Source organism: Phaseolus vulgaris, chromosome 3 (genome assembly GCF_000499845.2).
Source record: "Phaseolus vulgaris cultivar G19833 chromosome 3, P. vulgaris v2.0, whole genome shotgun sequence".
Lineage (NCBI taxonomy): Eukaryota > Viridiplantae > Streptophyta > Magnoliopsida > Fabales > Fabaceae > Phaseolus > Phaseolus vulgaris.
In genome coordinates this window covers 10,507,065-10,524,956 of record NC_023757.2, presented here as the reverse complement: position 1 = coordinate 10,524,956, position 17,892 = coordinate 10,507,065, and the positions used below count along the sequence as shown (strand labels likewise).

General features: G+C 34.6%; 2 protein-coding genes across 2 annotated transcripts; both read left to right on the top strand.

Annotated features, from left to right (window-relative positions):
- Window positions 1-7,454: 7,454 nt before the first annotated feature.
- LOC137839099 (zinc finger BED domain-containing protein RICESLEEPER 4-like) lies at window positions 7,455-8,120 on the top strand. The gene has a single exon (XM_068648229.1). The coding sequence runs from the start codon at window positions 7,455-7,457 to the stop codon at window positions 8,118-8,120; it is 666 nt and encodes a 221-aa protein (XP_068504330.1).
- Window positions 8,121-8,460: 340 nt separating this feature from the next.
- Window positions 8,461-9,730, top strand: LOC137839098 (zinc finger BED domain-containing protein RICESLEEPER 3-like). The gene is made up of 3 exons (XM_068648228.1): window positions 8,461-9,108; window positions 9,197-9,515; window positions 9,624-9,730. The coding sequence occupies exons 1-3, from the start codon at window positions 8,461-8,463 to the stop codon at window positions 9,728-9,730; spliced, it is 1,074 nt and encodes a 357-aa protein (XP_068504329.1).
- Window positions 9,731-17,892: the final 8,162 nt, after the last annotated feature.

Below are 17,892 nucleotides of genomic sequence, written 5' to 3'. Positions count from 1 at the left end.
GAGGGAAAATTCAAATGCAATGGGTTTGAAAGTGGTGCCTAAATGAAGTCACATTGCAAGCATGGCCTGGGTGTGCTTGATGTGACTAATTTAGGTCTAAATGACCGGCCTAGGTTAATTAGGGGTCTTAATGAAACCCTAATTTAACCTAGGTTGGTTTTTAGATGCCTAATTTAAACCCTAATTCAATTAAGGAAAAAATTACAATTAAATTTCCTACTCTACTTTTAGTAAGAAATTAAATTCTACTCTAGAGAAATTATACTAAGTTATGGCATTTTTTAACATATATAGAAGGATGTCTCTGCCATCAGTAGTAGAGTCTCAATTCTTGAATCTTCCTTGTCATTGACCTAGTGGTTGGTCCTAAGCTTGGCCTTCTACCATCATCCCCTCCCTCTTGAAGAGGATTTGTCCTCAAATCACATGTTTATGCCTCTTCATCTGCAATACCTGCAAAATATGTTAGATCCATAACATTGAAGGTAGCATGTACTCCATATTCCTTAGGCAGGTCTAATTGATATGCATTATTATTGATTTTCTTAGAAAGGGCCATCTCCATGAAGACTAAGTCTAGACTTCCTTTGACTAAGGAATCTATCTTTTCTAAGATGAAGCCAAACCAGTCTCCCTCTTAAAAAATAATCTCTCTTTTCCCCTTATTGTTATGTTTTATATATTTCTCTGTTTGTTTTTCTGTATTTGATCTTTAATCCTCTCATGCAATTTCTTTACAAATTCGGCTTTCGTTACCCCTTCCTTATGTACAAATTCTTGTGGATTAGGTAAAGGTAACAAATCCAAAGGAGTGTGAGGATTAAATTCATATACAACCTCAATTGGAGAAATATTAGTAGTCTTGTGGACCACTCTATTATATGCAACCTCAATACGAGGAAGGTACTCATCGCAAGATTTGTGGTTTCCTTTCATGACTGACCTAATCATAGTTGATAGAGATCTATTTACAACTTCTGTTTGTCCATCTGTTTGAGGATGACAAGAAGTTAAAAAGTTCAACTTAGTTCCTAACCTTTCCCAAAGAGTTCTCCAAAAATGACCTTGAAATAACACAACATCTATACCTACTCCTGATGCATCACACTCTAGCTCAAAAGTTTTTAAAAAGTTTGGTAAAGTTAGGATGGGTGCATTAGTGAGTTGAGCTTTCAACCTTTGAAAGGCTTGCTCATGTTTCTCTGTCCAACAAAATGAAGTGTCTTTCTTCACTAACTCATTGAGTGGTGAATCTAGACTTGAGAAATTAGGAACAAATCTTTTATAAAAGTTGGCTAAACCATGGAAGCTCCTAACATCTACATTTTGTGGGGTTGGTCACTCTTGGATGGCTTTGATTTTCTTGAGGTCAACATGAACCCCATTTTTGTTGAATACAAATCCTAAAAACACTACACTATTTACACAAAAAGAGCATTTATCTACATTAAAAAAACAAATTATTATTCCTAAGAACTAATATAACCTCCCTAAGGTGATTGTGGGACTCTATACTTTGACTATATATTAAGATATCATCAAAATAAATTACTACATATTTACTTATGCAATCTCTAAGGACGTGATTCATAAGTCTCATGAAAGTGCTAGGTGGATTAGTGAGTCCAAAAGGCATCAATAACCAGTCATATAGTCCAAGGGTGACACCTCTAATCCATTTGCGGCTACAGTATCATCCCCAGAAGCAAACACAGGCTAAACTAATGCAAAACTGTGTGGAAAGATTTGAAAATGTTGTGTGCTAGCTTAGCTTCGCACAAGGTTCTTATATACTCGTGCATCACAAATATGATGCAGCTACTCTCTCATAAACTAAATGATTTATTCAATTACCATTCAACTTGGTCAAAAAGGTTCATGAATCTCAAGCACAGATTGGTCACTGTTGTGCACTGTGTTGGCCTGTTGTTGCTCCATGCAAAGCTGTAATAGTAGTGTGTAACGTGAGAAAGTAAGGGTACTATGGTCTTTGCATACATCATACGTGGCTTTCATCTCATCTCCTTTCTCTTAAATTATGAGAACATCATCAATACCCCCATCCTTTAATTCAGTTTCACCCTCAAGATCCCCTCTCACAAAAGCAAACGAGGGTGGCACCTCTAATCTATTTGCGGCTACAGTGTCACCCCCAGAAGAAAACACAGACTAAACTAATGTAAAACTATGTGAGAATATTTGAAAATGTTGTGTGTTTTCTAAGCTTCGCACAAGGCTCTTATATACTCGTGCATCACAATTATGATGCAGTTACTCTCTCACCAACTCAATGATGCATTCAATTCTCATTCAACTTGCTCAAAGAGATTCCTGAACCAAAGTCAAGAATCTCATGCACAGATTAACCACTGTTGTGTATTGTGTTGGCTTGTTGTTGCTCCATGCAAAGCTATAATAGTAGTGTGTAACGTGAGAAAATAAGAGCACTATGGTCTTTGCATACATCCTACATGCCTTTCATCTTATCAACTCACATTTATCTTCAATTATGAAAGCACCCTCAATACCCTTATATTTCCATCCATTCTCACCTTCAACCTCCCCCCTCACAGAAGCAAACGGGGGTGGCACTCTAATCCATACGCGACTATAGTGTCACCCCATAAGCAAACACAGGCTAAATAAATGCAAAACTGTGAGAAGTAAGTAAATCATGATCTTTGCATACATCATACATGGTTTTCATCTCATTCCACTCTCATTTCTATTCAATTATGAGAGCACCCTCAATACCCAAATCCTTCCATTCACTCTCACCCTCAACCTCGCCCTCTCACTGAAGCAAATGGGGGTGACACCTCAAATCCATCGGCGACTACAGTGCCACCCAGAAGCAAACATAGGCTAAACTAATGCAAAACTGTGTGGAAAGATTTGAAAATGTTAAGTGTTTCCTTAGCTTCCCACCCAGAAGCAAATGAGGGTGGCATGGTCTTTGCATACATCCTACATGGCTTTCATCTCATTCCACTCTCCTTTTTCTTCAATTATGAGAGCACCCTCAATACTATCATCTTTTCATTCATTATCACCCTCAACTTCCCCCTCTCATAGAAGCAAACGAGGGTGGCACCTCTTATCCATCTGCCGCTACAATGTCATCCCAGAAGCAAACACAAGTTATACCAATGCAAAACTATGTGGGAAGATTTGAAAAAATGTTGTGTGCTTGCTTAGCTTCGCACAAGGCTCTTATATACTCGTGCATCATAATTATGATGCAGTTACTCTCTCATCAACTCAATAATTATGATGCAGTTACTCTTTCATCAACTCAATAATTATGATGCAGTTACTCTCTCATCATAATTATTGTACCAAAGTCAGGAATCTCATGCACAGATTGGCTACTGTTGTGCACTTTGTTAGCCTGTTACTGCTCCATGTTGTATTGGCAATGTGTAACGTGAGAAAGTCAGAGCACCATGGTGTTTGCATACATCCTACGTGGCTTTCATCTCATTCCACTATCTTTTCTCTTCAATTATGAGAGCACCCTCAATATCCCAATCCTTCCATTCACTCGCACCCTCAACCACCCCCTGTCACAGAAGCAAACGGAGGTGGCACTTCAAATTCATCAGCGGCTACAGTGCCACCCCTAGAAGAAAACACAAGTTAAACTAATGCAAAACTGTGTGGAAATATTTGAAAATGTTGTGTGCTTGTTTAGCTTCTCACAAGGTTCTTATATACTCGTGCATCACAATTATGATGCGGCTACTCTCTCACAAACTCAATGATGCATTCAATTGCCATTCAACTTGGTCAAAGAGCTTTTTGAACCAAAGACATAAATCTCATGCGCAGATTTGCCATTGTTATGCACTGTGTTGGCTTGTTGCTGCTCCATGCAAAGTTATAATGGCTTTGTGTAACGTGAGAAAGTAAAGGCACCATGGTCTTTGCATACATCCTACGTGGCTTTCATCTCATTTCACTCTCCTTTCTTTTCAATTATGAGAGCACCCTCAATCCTTTCATTCACTCTCACCTTCAACCTCCCCCTCTCAAAGAAGCAAACGGGTGTGGCACCTTTAATCCATCTACGACTACAGTGCCACCCCAAAAGCAAACACAAGCTAAATAAATGAAAAACTGTGAGAAAGTAAGGGCACCATGGTCTTTGCATAAATCCTACATGGCTTTCATCTCATTCCACACTCCTTTCTCTTGAATTTTGAAAGCACCCTCAATACCACCATCTTTCCATTCACTTTCACCCTCAACTTCATCCTCTCACAGAAGCAAATGAGGGTGGCACCTCTTATCCATCTACGGCTACAGTGCCACCCTAGAAGAAAACACAGGCTAAATCAATGCAAAACTGTGTGGGAAGATTTGAAAATGTTGTGTGCTTGCTTAGCTTCGCACAAGGCTCTTATATAATCGTGCATAAGGGTAGTCATGGATTGGATTTTGGAAAATCCAATCCAAATCCAAATATTTAGAATGGATTTTAAATCTTGATCCACATTTTTTATAAAACTAATTTGGATTTTTACATAATCCAAATCCAAATATTTGGATTGGATTTTAAATCCAAATCCATATTTTTTTATAAAACCAATTTGGATTTTTATAAATCCAAATCCAATCCAATCAAATCAAATTTAAATTTGTATTTAAAAAGAATTGAATTTTAAATCTAAATTTATATTTTCTAAAAAACTAACATTATATTAATATAAAAATTTGTAACAAAAAACTTAATATTGTATAAATATCAAGAAAATATAATAAAATTACAATTTAATAATACCAAAAATCATAACTATCGTTTTTGTAGTCTTTTCTTCTCCTCAAAGCATGAATAAATGATTGAATATAAAATTGTCAAACTTTAAAAGCTTACAAATACAAAACTGCACATTATTCTAGTGGTAACTAAAACTTAGGAGACAAAAAAAAAAGACTCAAAAGAAATTGTTTGCTTCTCTATTGTTCTTGAACACCCTCACAGGAACTCTATCCACAACAAACCTGCCCAAAAAACATGATGCAAATTCAATTATTACCCCAATAAAAACCTTTACAATAGACTAGAAGTACCAGATTTTTCCATATAAGATTCACTTATTACCTCAGTATGTCATAATCTATAGTTGCCTTATATTGAGAAGATATCAGTGACATACAAAAACATAGCACTTACCATGAGTAGGCGAAATTGAACACTGTTTGTTTTATCAAACCCCCTGTAGAAATCTTCTGTGACAAACATGTACATCAAATTGGTTTTTTTTTAATACATTCCTCTTTTATTTGTGAGGATAAGAAATACTGTTCAAAAATACTAACAACGGAAAAAGGGAATTAACGAAAAGAACACATGATTTTATAAGGGTCACTAAATTGTCAACAGGAAAAACTTACCATTATATACTCTATCAAGCACACGGGGAACTGCAACGAAAATGGTTGGCTTTAGCTCCATAATGTCTTCTAGTAATAATCTGACATCCTGCAACCATTGCACAAATTGTGTTTACATATTATCAAAGGCAAAGTCTGAGTTTTCTCGGCATAAAGTTAAATCTAAAGCTTAACAATCATATCAAGCCCATTAGTTAATCTCAGTTTTATTATATTTTTGGTAAACTTAGGTATTTCCTGGTTGTTGTAATGCACCTTACTATTCATATCACTCTACCCTCATTATATATCCACCACAATCTACTACTATTACTCTCTCCCATCCCATGCTAACTTAACCACAACACAACAATTGTATCCACTCTTCCACTTGATAAATACCATTCTCACCTTCTTTATTACGAATTTTAACTCTCTCTCATTCTATACTATTCACCATTTCACATAATGAAAGCTCTGTATAGAGGGGCTCTCTTTCTTATATTCTTCATCACCTTACTCTTTATTGGGAGAGCTTTTTCTTCTCTAATTCCCACTAGAGACCCTTCTCAACAACTACTTAGCTTCAAAGCCTCTCTCCTCAACCCATCTCTGCCCCCAAATTGGCTCCACAACCAAAACCCCTATTCCTTCACCAGCACCACCTACAACCAGACCCACTTCACTTCCATATACCACACCTCCATTCCTCTCAGTACCAAATTCTCCATTAAGGCAGTTCATGCCCTTTTTGTTGTTATTATTATAATCTAGGAGTACACTATAATGTGGTAGTGTTATTGTTATTATTATTATAGTGTTGGAGTAAACTTATAGAGTCCATCATTTCTGTAAGACCACCTCAAATAGCAACAACAACAAAATAGGACAATATTCAGCTAATAAACACTGAGAAAGTTACAAGAACTCACAAAAAAATCAAAAAAAAATATTGAAAAGGAAATATTTGTAAATCTAGGGTTAAAAACATAGAAATAGGTTTAATGTGCAGTGAGACCAAATAAGTATTAGAGAAGGACGAACCTGGCTGAGGAGGATGCCAAAGATGTTGCAGATGAACGCACACCAATAACGAAGCTTCACTGAGAAAAGGTTAGAAGCGTCCAAGCTCCAATGTTAGGTGAGAAGAACACCAATGTTGTCGGAGGAGGTGATTGGATGACACGACGATGGTGGATGCACGAAAAGAAGACACAATGACAGTGATGGGATGAACTAAAGAGGCGCTGGCGATGATCGAACGTATTGAAGTAGGAGTGGCAAAACAGGGCAGGCCGCGCGGGTCGGCCTGCAGCCCGCACCAAAAAACACAGGGTGGGTTCCCTTTTCTGACCCACCAACCCACTTAAGCCCGCCCCGCATAACCCGCGACCTGTGCGGGCTTACGACGGGGCGGGGCGGGCTGACCCGCCAACTCGCTTATGTGAAAACTGATGTGTGTTGTGCATGTGTTGCTCTACTGGTGCCCTTTTTTTTTCTCCCAAATTCATTCACACACATTCATTTTGAAACCCTAAAAAATACAGACAGCAAGCATCTGCAACCGCGACGCTGCCGTCGTGCCTCTCTTCCTCCACGAACACCACCGTTTGTTTTCGCAGTCCTCCACCGCCCCACCAGTCGCTATCATTCTTCCTCCACGAACATCATCGTCTGTTTCCGTCGTCCTCCACCGCCAGTCGCTGCTATTCTTCCTCCACGAACACCACCGTCAGTTTTCATCGTCCTCCACCGCCAACACCAATCTACGACCGTCACCCTCCACCACCGTCTTTCTCCATGTTCTATCTCTTCCTCCTTAACCTTCCACCATTTGCAACTGCCATTTTTACTCATGAGAATTTTTTTTTCCATTACTTTTTTCTGCAGTTTTAGGATTTTAGTCATTCAAGATTTGTGGAGCAACAACTTGTTTGTATTTGTTATAGTATTGGCTTTGTAGGTGACAACTTTCTGCTTTGGGGTAATTTTTAAATTATACATCATGCTGGTTATGTTGCATTTATCTCTTTGTATCTATGGTTATATTTAGATAGGTTCTTATGTTTATGCTATTAATGAATCAGGATCTTAATTTTGAAATTGGAATGGCTGAAGAAGAGGATATTAATATTCCCGAATGTGAAAATGAAATTGAGAAAGATGATTTTGAAAACCAATCTGAAACTATTGAAGGTGACAAAAAGAAAAGGGATAAGACTACCACCTCTGATTGTTGGAAGTACTTTACTAAGATTGGGGTGGATAAAGATGGAAAAGAAAGGGCAAGGTGCAATAGTTGCAATAGAATATATCTAACTGGTGGAAGAAAATATGGCACTTCTCATTTAAATCGTCATATTATGAAATGTGATAAAAGAAAAACTGAAGATGTGGGTCAAATGATTTTAGATATGCAGGGAAAGTTGAAAGGAAAAAAGATAGATCAAGTTGTACATCGTGAATTGTTGTCTAATCTAATTATTAGACATAATTTGCCTTATAAATTTGTTGAGTATCCCGAACTTAGGACTTGGATAAGATACTTGTGTCCTGATGCAATTATGATTTCTAGGAACACTGTTAAGGCTGATATTGGGAGAATGTATATCAAAGAAAAGATAGTGCTTAAGGAATTGCTTGTTTCTATTCCTTATAGGATATGCTTAACTTCTTATTTATGGACATCTATTAATACTGAAGGTTTCATATCATTGACTGCTCATTTTGTTGACCTAAATTAGAAGTTAAATAGCAAGCTACTCAACTTTTGTCATATGCCCCCCCCCCCATACAGGTTTTGAGTTGTCTAAGAAAATTTATGAAATTTTACAAGATTGGGGATTAGAGAAAAAAATATTTTCTATCACTTTGGATAATGCTTCTACTAATGATGTTCTCCAAAATAGTCTAAGAAGCCAACTTCTTTTACAAAACGGTTTGATATGTGGTGGTGAATTCTTTCATGTTCGTTGTTGTGCACATATATTAAATTTAATTTTTCAAGAAGGACTAAAGGTGCTTGGTTAGGCTTTGAACCAAATTAGAAATAGCATCAAATATGTGAGGGGTTCAGAGAGTAGAATGGTGAAATTCAAACAATGCCTAGAAAAGTTTAGTGATATTGATGCATCATGTGGTTTGTGTCTTGATGTCCCTACAAGGTGGAACTCAACTTACTTGATGCTTCAAAGTCCTCTTAAATATCAACGTGTTTTTGGAAGCTTGCACTTGGTTGATGAATCTTATAAATATTGCCCTTCAGAGGAAGATTGGGAGAGAGCAGGACAAATTTGTAAGTTCTTGTTACCCTTTTATGATATCACTACCTTGATTTCTGCTACACGATATCCAACTTCCAACTTGTATTTTTTACAAGTTTGGAAAATTCAAAGCTTGTTGATAGAAAATGTGAAAGATGAAGATGCACTAATTAAGAATATGGTTGAATTGATGATAGTCAAATTTCAAAAATATTGGGATGAATATAGTGTTGTACTTGCATTTGGTGCAATTTTAGACCCAAGGATGAAGTTAGAAACATTGAGTTTTTGCTTTGAAAAAATTGATTCATTGACTTGGAAGTTGAAATTGGAAAACATCAAGCAAAACTTATACAAACTTTTTGTCGAATATTCTAGCAAAGGTTTGAGAGCAACAACATCAAATACTCTAAAGCGTAAGCAAGGACAATCTTCATCCCCATCTACTTCTAAACCAAGTCTTTTTTATGTAAGTTGCTTACTTGAATGTACTTCAGTTCATTTTTTAGTTTTTGTTGTACTTGCCCCATGTTACTAACTTATTACATCTATAATAGGAATTAAAAATGTGCAAGCTTCGAGTAGCTAATCAAAGTGGAAAAACACAACTGGACACTTATTTGAATGAGCCAACTTTGGATTTTGATTTTTTGGAGCATATAGATGTGTTAGAGTGGTGGAAAAATAATAGTCAACGTTTTTCGGATCTTGCTTTAATGGCTAGAGATTTGTTGAGTATTCCTATAACCACAGTTGCATCAGAATTTGCATTTAGCATAGGTTCTCGAATTCTTAACAAGTATAGGAATTCTCTTTTGCCTAAAAATGTGGAAGCAATTATTTGTACTTCTAGTTGGAAGCATGGATTTTCTGAAGGTAATTTATTTATTTTAACCAATTCTATTGTTATTGTATTATTTTTGGAAGCATGGATTTTTTTAGGGTAAATTCATTCTTTCATTGTCATTGTTCAAATGTATGCAGATGATGGAAAAGATTATAATTATCAAAAAGTAGAAGATGAAAGCTCTTCTAAGGTTGCATCTAATGTTCTTGAAATGGAAGAAGATGACATAATAGCAACTGCATAACAAGTGTTTGATGTGATAACTGCTATTGATTGTTAATTGTTGCTTATTTATTCAGTGTTGTTTTTGAATTCATCAAATCTCTTGTAACTATTGATGATGTGTACTTGTTTTTTGGCCACCTTATATAATCAATTTCAGAATTTGTGAGGTGTATTTTTTTATCATACTTTCTAGTACACTGCAGGTTTGATTAATTCATAATTTCATATTACATATATATATATATAATATTTTATTTGTAAAAGTTATGCGGGCTAGCACGCAAGCCCGCGGGCCAGCCCGCACGCTGGGCGGGTTACAGAAATTGGCCCGCATTATTTTTGCGGGGCGGGCCAGCCCGCTTTGCCACCCCTATATTGAAGAGGTGCTGATGGTGATCAGACGAATTGAAGAAGTGTCAGCGGTGAGTTGAAAACAAAAATTTAAAGTTGCAGAAAAAACAGAAATGAAGCAAAAGGGTAGCAGAGAGAGAAATGAAATTTGGATTTTCCAATTTTTAAAATCTATTTAATCAAAATGGATATCTAATTTGGAAAATTGATAAAATATGGATTAAAAAAACAAATATAAATAAATGGATTTTTAATGGATTTGATCAATGCAAAATAAAAGTAGTTTGATTAAATTGGATTTTTTGTCCACCTCTACTCGTGCATCACAATTATGATTTGGCTACTCTCTCACAACCTCAGTGATGCATTCAATTGCCATTCAACTTGGTCAAAGAGAATATTGTACCAAAGTCAGGAATCTCATGCGCAGATTGGCCATTGTTGTACACTGTGTTGGCCTGATGTTGCTCCATGCAAAGTTGTAATGGCAGTGTGTAATGTGAGAAAGTAAGGGAAAATGGTAGTGTTATTATTATTATTATAGTGTTGGAGTAAACTTATAGAGTCCATCATTTCTATAAGACCACCTCACATAGCAACAACAACAGTAAAATAGAACAATATTCAACTAATAAACATTGAGCAAGTTATAAGAACTCACAAAAAATTCAAAAAAAATACTGAAAATGAAATATTTGTAAATCTAGGGTTAAAACATAGAAACGGGTCTAATGTGCAGTGAGACCAAATAAGTGTTGGAGGAGGACCAACCAGGTTGAGGAGGATGCCAAAGATGTCGCAGATGAACGCACACCAATAACGAAGCTTCACTGAGACAAGGTTAGAAGCATCCAAGCTCCAATGTCAGGTGAGGAGAACACCAATGTTGCCGGAGGAGGTGATTGGATGACACGACGACGATGGATGGACAAAAAGAAGACTCACTGACAGTGTTGGGATGAACTAAAGAGGCGTCGGCGGTGATCGGATGCATTAAAGAGGTGTTAATGGTGATTGAACGAATTGAAGAGGTGTTAGTCGTGAGTTGAAAAACAAAATTTAAGGTTGCAGAAAAAACGGAAATGAAGGAGAAGGGAAGCAGAGAGAGAAATGAAATTTGGGTTTTCCTATTTTTAAAATCTATTTAATCAAAATGGATATCTAATTTGGAAAATTAATAAAATATGGATTAAAAACAACAGATTTAAATAAATGGATTTTTAATGGATTGGATCAGTGCAAAATAAGAGCAGTTTGATTAAATTTGACTTTTTGGCCAACCCTACTCGTGCATCACAATTATGATTCAACTACTCTCTAACAACCTCAGTGATGCATTCAATTGCCATTCAACTTAGTCAAAGAGAATATTGTACCAAAGTCAGGAATCTCATGCGCAGATTGGCCATTATTATACATTGTGTTGGCATGTTGCTGCTCCATGCAAAGCTGTAATAGTAGTGTGTAAAGTGAGAAAGTAAGGGCAAATGGTAGTGTTATTATTATTATACTGTTGGAGTAAACATACAGAGTTCATCATCTCTGTAATATACCCTCTAATAGCAACAACAACAGCAAAATAGGACAATATTCAGCTAATAAACACTGAACAAGTTACATGAACTCACAAAAAAATCAAAAAACAATACTGAAAAGGACATATTGAAGAGGTGTTGATGGTGATCGGAGGAATTGAAGAGGCGTTAGCAGTGAGTTGAAAAAAAAAATTAGGGTTGCAAAAAAAACAGAAATGAAGGAGAAGGGAAGCAAAGAGAGAAATGAAATTTGAATTTTCTAATTTTTAAAATTTGTTTAATCAAAATGGATATCTAATTTGGAAAATTGATAAAATATGGATAAAAAATACATTTAAATAAATGGATTTTTAATGGATTGGATTAGTGCAAAATAGGAGCAATTTGATTAAATTGGATTTTTTGTCCACCCCTACTCGTGCATCACAATTATGATTCGGCTACTCTCTCACAACCTCAGTGATGCATTCAATTGCCATTCAACTTGGTCAAAGAGAATATTGTACCAAAGTCAGGAATCTCATGCACATATTGGTCATTGTTGTACACTGTGTTGGCATGTTGTTGCTTCATGCAAAGCTGTAATGGCAGTGTGTAACGTGAGAAAGTAAGAGCATCATGGTCTTTGCAAACATATTACGTGGCTTTAAGCTCATTCCACTCTCCTTTATTCTCAATTATGAAAATACCCTTAATACCTTATTCCATCCATTCACACTCACCCTCAACCTATCCCTCTCACATAAGCAAACGGGTGTGGCACCTCTAATCCATATGCGGCTACAGTGCCACCTAGAAGAAAACACATGCTAAATAAATGCAAAATTGTGAGAAAGTAAGGGCACAATGGTCTTCGCATAAATCATACATGGTTTTCATCACATTTCACTCTCCTTTCTTTTCAATTATGAGAGCACCCTCAATAGCACCACCATTCCATTCACTCTCACCCTCAACTTCCCCCTCTCAGAGAAGAAAACGAGGGTGGCACCTTCTATCCATTTGCGGCTACAGTGCCACCCCAGAATCAAACACAGGTTAAACCAATGCAAGACTGTGTGGGAAGATTTGAAAATGTTGTGTGTTTGCTTAGCTTCACACAAGGCTCTTATATACTCGTGCATCACAATTATGACTCGGCTACTCTCTCACCAACTCAATGATGCATTCAATTGTCATTCAACTTGGTCAAAGTGATTACTGTACCAAAGTCAGGAATCTCATGTGCAGATTGGTCATTGTTGTGCATTGTGTTGCCTTGTTGCTGCTCCATGCAAAGTTGTAATGGCAATGTGTAACGTAAGAAAGTAAGGGCACCATGATCATTGTATACACCCTACGTGGCTTTTATCTCATTTCACTCTCCTTTCTCTTCAATTATGAGAGCACCCTTAGTATCCTAATCATTCCATTCACTTTCACCCTCAATCTCCCCCTCTCACAGAAGAAAACGGGGGTGGCACCTCTAATCCATCTACAGCTACATTGCCACCCCAAAAGCAAACACAGGCTAATTAAATGCAAAACTATGAGAAAGTAAGGGCACCATAGTATTTGCATACATCCTACATGGCTTTCATCTCATTCCACTCTCCTTTCTCTTCAATTATGAGAGCACCCTCATTACCCTAATCTTTTTATTCACTCTCACCTTTAACCTCCCCCTCTCACAGAAGCAAATGGGAGTAGCACCTCTAATTCATTTGCGGCTACAGTGCCACCCTAGAAAAAAACACAGGCTAAACCAATGCAAACTGTGTGGGAAGATTTGAAAATGTTGTGTGCTTGGTTAACTTCGCACAAGGCTCTTATATACTCATGCATCAATATTATGATGCACCTACTCTCTCACCAACTTAATGATGCATTCAGTTGTCATTCAACTTGGTCAAAGAGATTCCTGAACCAAAATCAGGAATCTCATGCGCAGATTGGCCATTGTTGTGCACTGTATTGGCTTGTTGTTGCTCCATGCAAAGTTGTAATGGTAGTGTGTAACGTGAGAAAGTAAGGGCACTATGATCTTTGCATACATCCTACGTGACTTTCATCTCATTCCACTATCTTTTCTCTTCAATTATGAGAGCACCCTCAATACCCCCATCCTTCCATTCACTCTCACCCTCAATTTCCCCCTCTCACAGAAGCAAACAGAGGTGGCACCTCTAATCCATTTGCGGCTATAATGCCACCCTAGAAGAAAACAGAGGCTAAACCAATTTAAAATTGTGTGGTAAGATTTGAAAATGTTGTGTGCTTGCTTAGTTTCGCACAAGACTGTTATATACTTGTGCATCACAATTATGATGCAGCTACTCTCTCATCAACTCAGTGATGCATTCAATTGGCATTCAACTTGGTCAAAGAAATTCTTGAACCAAAGTTAGGAATCTCATGCGCAGAATGGCTACTGTTGTGCACTATGTTGGCTTGTTGTTGCTCCATGCAATGCTGTAACGGCAGTGTGTAACATGAGAAAATAAGGGCACAATGCTCTTTGCATACATCCTACGTGGCTTTGATATGATTTCACTCTCCTTTCTCTTCAATTATGAGAGCACCCGCAATACCTCCATCTTTCCATTCACTCTCACCCTCAACCTCCCATCTCACAGAAGCAAATGAGGTGGCACCTTTAATCCATATGCGGCTACAATGCCACCCAGAAGCAAACACAGGTTTAGTATGTGTTGGTGGTGCAGGGAACATCGTATAAAATTGGATTATTTTCATGAACAAACAATATAGCAAATAAATCTTATCTTAAAAAAATATACCAAGCCAATTTTCTTATTTATATAATTTTATAATTTAAATTTTAAGAATCTTGTGGTTAGGAAAAAGGGGTTGGTGTATTTGGTTTGTAAGGTTATTAATTATTCATATTTATATTTAGTTGGTAATATATATATATATATATATATATATATATAAATTATAATGTTTATCATAATAATAAGCTTATCTTTTAATATAAACAAAAAATATTAATTATAATATATTTTTAAAATATTTTAAACATTTTTTATAAGAGAATATTTTATATGAAAAATAGTTAAATTTCATTTTAGTCCTTCCACTTTTATGTAAACGTGGACAATTATTTATTGATAACGTGAACGTTATACTCTTATAATACACTTTATTTTGAAAGTTCCTTTTTTACGTCGACAGGAAATTAATTTCGTTTGATATCAATAACTCATTTCAATACTTTTTAATACTACAAGAATTTAGATATCTAAAGCTTTAACTAAAAATAAAAAACAATTTCACATAATAATATTGGACAATAAACATATTTAACATTTTTTATTTCAAACAACTTTAACAATAAGTTCTTAATTTAGTGGTTGATGTGTTAATCTTCAAATTTTCCTTTAGGGTGTTTGTTTCTATTAAAAATGAAGAGTAATTTTTTTCTCTTGAAATAAAAAAAAAAAAAAATCAAAGGAAAAGTCCTTTCTTATTGAGTTTTATCTAAACTTGTCCTTTCTTATTTTTGGGTTTCACATTATTTTACATTTTTAATTTATAAAAAATAAACTTCATTACAAATATTAGTTATTAAATAAATTTAATTAACATAAATATTTTAATAAAATAAAATAATAATAATTAATAATAATAAAATAAAATTTTAATAAAAAACATATAATTAAAATTAAAATATTATATAATTATTATTATTATTATTATAAATATAATAATACTATATATATTTAATACAAAAGGATTTTCTAATTAGAATTTTAAATTTTTAAATATTTAAATTATTTATTTCTATATAACAATTTACAATTTTTACATAAATTCAAAATAGAGGTAAATTATTTTTCGTCAAGTAACTCATATTTTTATAAAAATTAATTATTCAACTATATCAAATTATATTACTAATAATTTTAATTCATCTAAGTTTAGACAAAAAATGCCAATATTTGATTATTCTATTTTTTTAAAGACAATGATAAATTTTTAATTTATATTTTACACCTTTAAAAAAATAAAAATACTCTCAACCATCACATCACTCATAAATTTTTCTCACAAATTCACTCTATCATCCCTCAATTTAAAACACTCACTTTTTTCACATTTTTCTTTCAAATCCTCAAACTTCTACTCCTCAATTCAAACAACCTTAATGATGACAAGACTATATGTATCTCTTACTCAAACTCCACAATAAAATACTTAGATTTGTAAGAAAAATTTAACTAATTAGAAGCTAAGCAAACAATACACGAAGAATAAACTCGGAGAAATATATTGCATAAGATGATATATGTTAAAGTTAAATTAAAACCACATAATTTACATGATAATAAAGTTATAACAAAGAAAATAAACTAACAAAGTAACACTCTCGTATTTAAAAGTGAAAATGAAAAATGGAATTAGAAAATAAAAATTCAACTAAACATTCTTATTTTTCTTTTCATTCATATATTTTATTTTATTAATTTTCATTCTGAACAGTGTAATGTGGTTACTTTATTTATGAATGTTATTACCAAATTAATTTTCCACAAGAATTTCACCACAAAATCGATTTTTGCACTCTATTTGATGGAAAAGGCCCAAGCCCAGGCCCAAATACAAGTTCAAGCTTCATCTCAAGCCCAACAAATAAAATATTTGGGTCAACTAAACATCATTGGATGTCTTTTTCTGTAATTACTTTTGAGTATTTTTAGTAGAACATAAAGGAGGTGTAGATATAAATATAAGAGGTGCAAATGTATAAAGCTAAGTCACACTTTCCATGTGACATAAAAAGAAGGTATAGGTGTAGATTTAGGAGGTGCCAAAAAAAGAAACCAAGTCACACTTCCCTTGTGGCTAGGAATTGGCTCCAAATTCAAATGCTTCTCATTTGAATTTCCCTCCACTTTCTTTTGAATTTCCAGCCCTCTAAACACTATAAATAAGAGGGCTTGGCTCATGTATTTGCAAGATTAATATACATAGTGAATTGCTGCCAAATTTGAGTCAATTTCACTTCTTGCCCAAAACCTCTTAGGTTAGGCTATTGATCTTCAATTTCCCCCTTACCAAAGAGAGATGGTCTCACCACTCTCAATCCCTACCTAGCATGCACCTTCAAGGTCACCATACCTCCTAGGAGGACCTTGTTCGCTTAAACTCCATAGAGCTTTCGCCGATCACCAACAAATTCTACAAATCATGAAGGCACTTCTCCATCACTATTTATACCCAAAAAATTGACTTTCCAATAAAAGAACACCACACAATCGAATTCATTTATTGTTTTTTTAAGAAACACAATCGATTAGCCAAAAAAAAAATCATTAAGCCAAATTCTATCATTGGGTTTTAACCAACATAATCGATTAGGTTTTTAGTTCATGTAACTTTCCTTCAAACAACAACATCTGAAACAAAACAAAAAATGAGGGCCAAAAATGTATTTGCTTAAACACTATATATGTCTGTCCTTTTTTTTTTCTGCTCCTTTCTTCGCACATGAGATGAGAAAAGTATATCCTCCTGCAAATTTGCACTCTCTAGTTGTCGAACATCTTTAGATTTAAATGCGAGTGTCACTTTCATTTTCGTCTTGACAAATAGTACTTCCTTCAATCTAAACACAACAACATTAAAGACAAAACGAACTCTAAACTTCAAAATGGAAAAATACCTCGTATGCTAAATATCTTTACAAATATTTAATCCTACTTTCCTTAATAAACTTAAATTTCACTCTCCTATGTTATCTTTGGATAGGGGAGAGAATGTGTGAGGATTTGAGAGAGTGAATTTAGAGCGATTTGAGAGAAAAATGTGAATAAATTGAGGTTGTTTGGATTGAGATATGTTAAAGTGAATTTGTGAAGACAGTTTATTGGAGTACATGAGTGATGTGATGGTTGTGAGAAATTTTTTGACTTTTTTAAAAGTATAAAATGTAAGTTTAACAATTTATCCTTGTCTTTAAAAATATTTGAATAATAAAATATGAAGAATTTTTGTTTAGATTTGAGTTAACTAATATTTTGTAAATTATTTTTAATACCATTAAATAATTATTTTCGAAAAACATACAAAATACTTAATATTGTCGAAACATGAAAAATTGTCATAAAAGTAATACTATCTAAGTACATACAAATTTACTATTATATTTAAAATAATTTAAAAAAATAAATTATTTATTTGAGATTTTAGTTATTTGTAAGTGAAACATTATTTTTCAAACGGTGTAGAAACTGACTTTTGAAAAAAAATACAAATTACATAAATTTGTAAGAAAATACGAAATGATCATAAA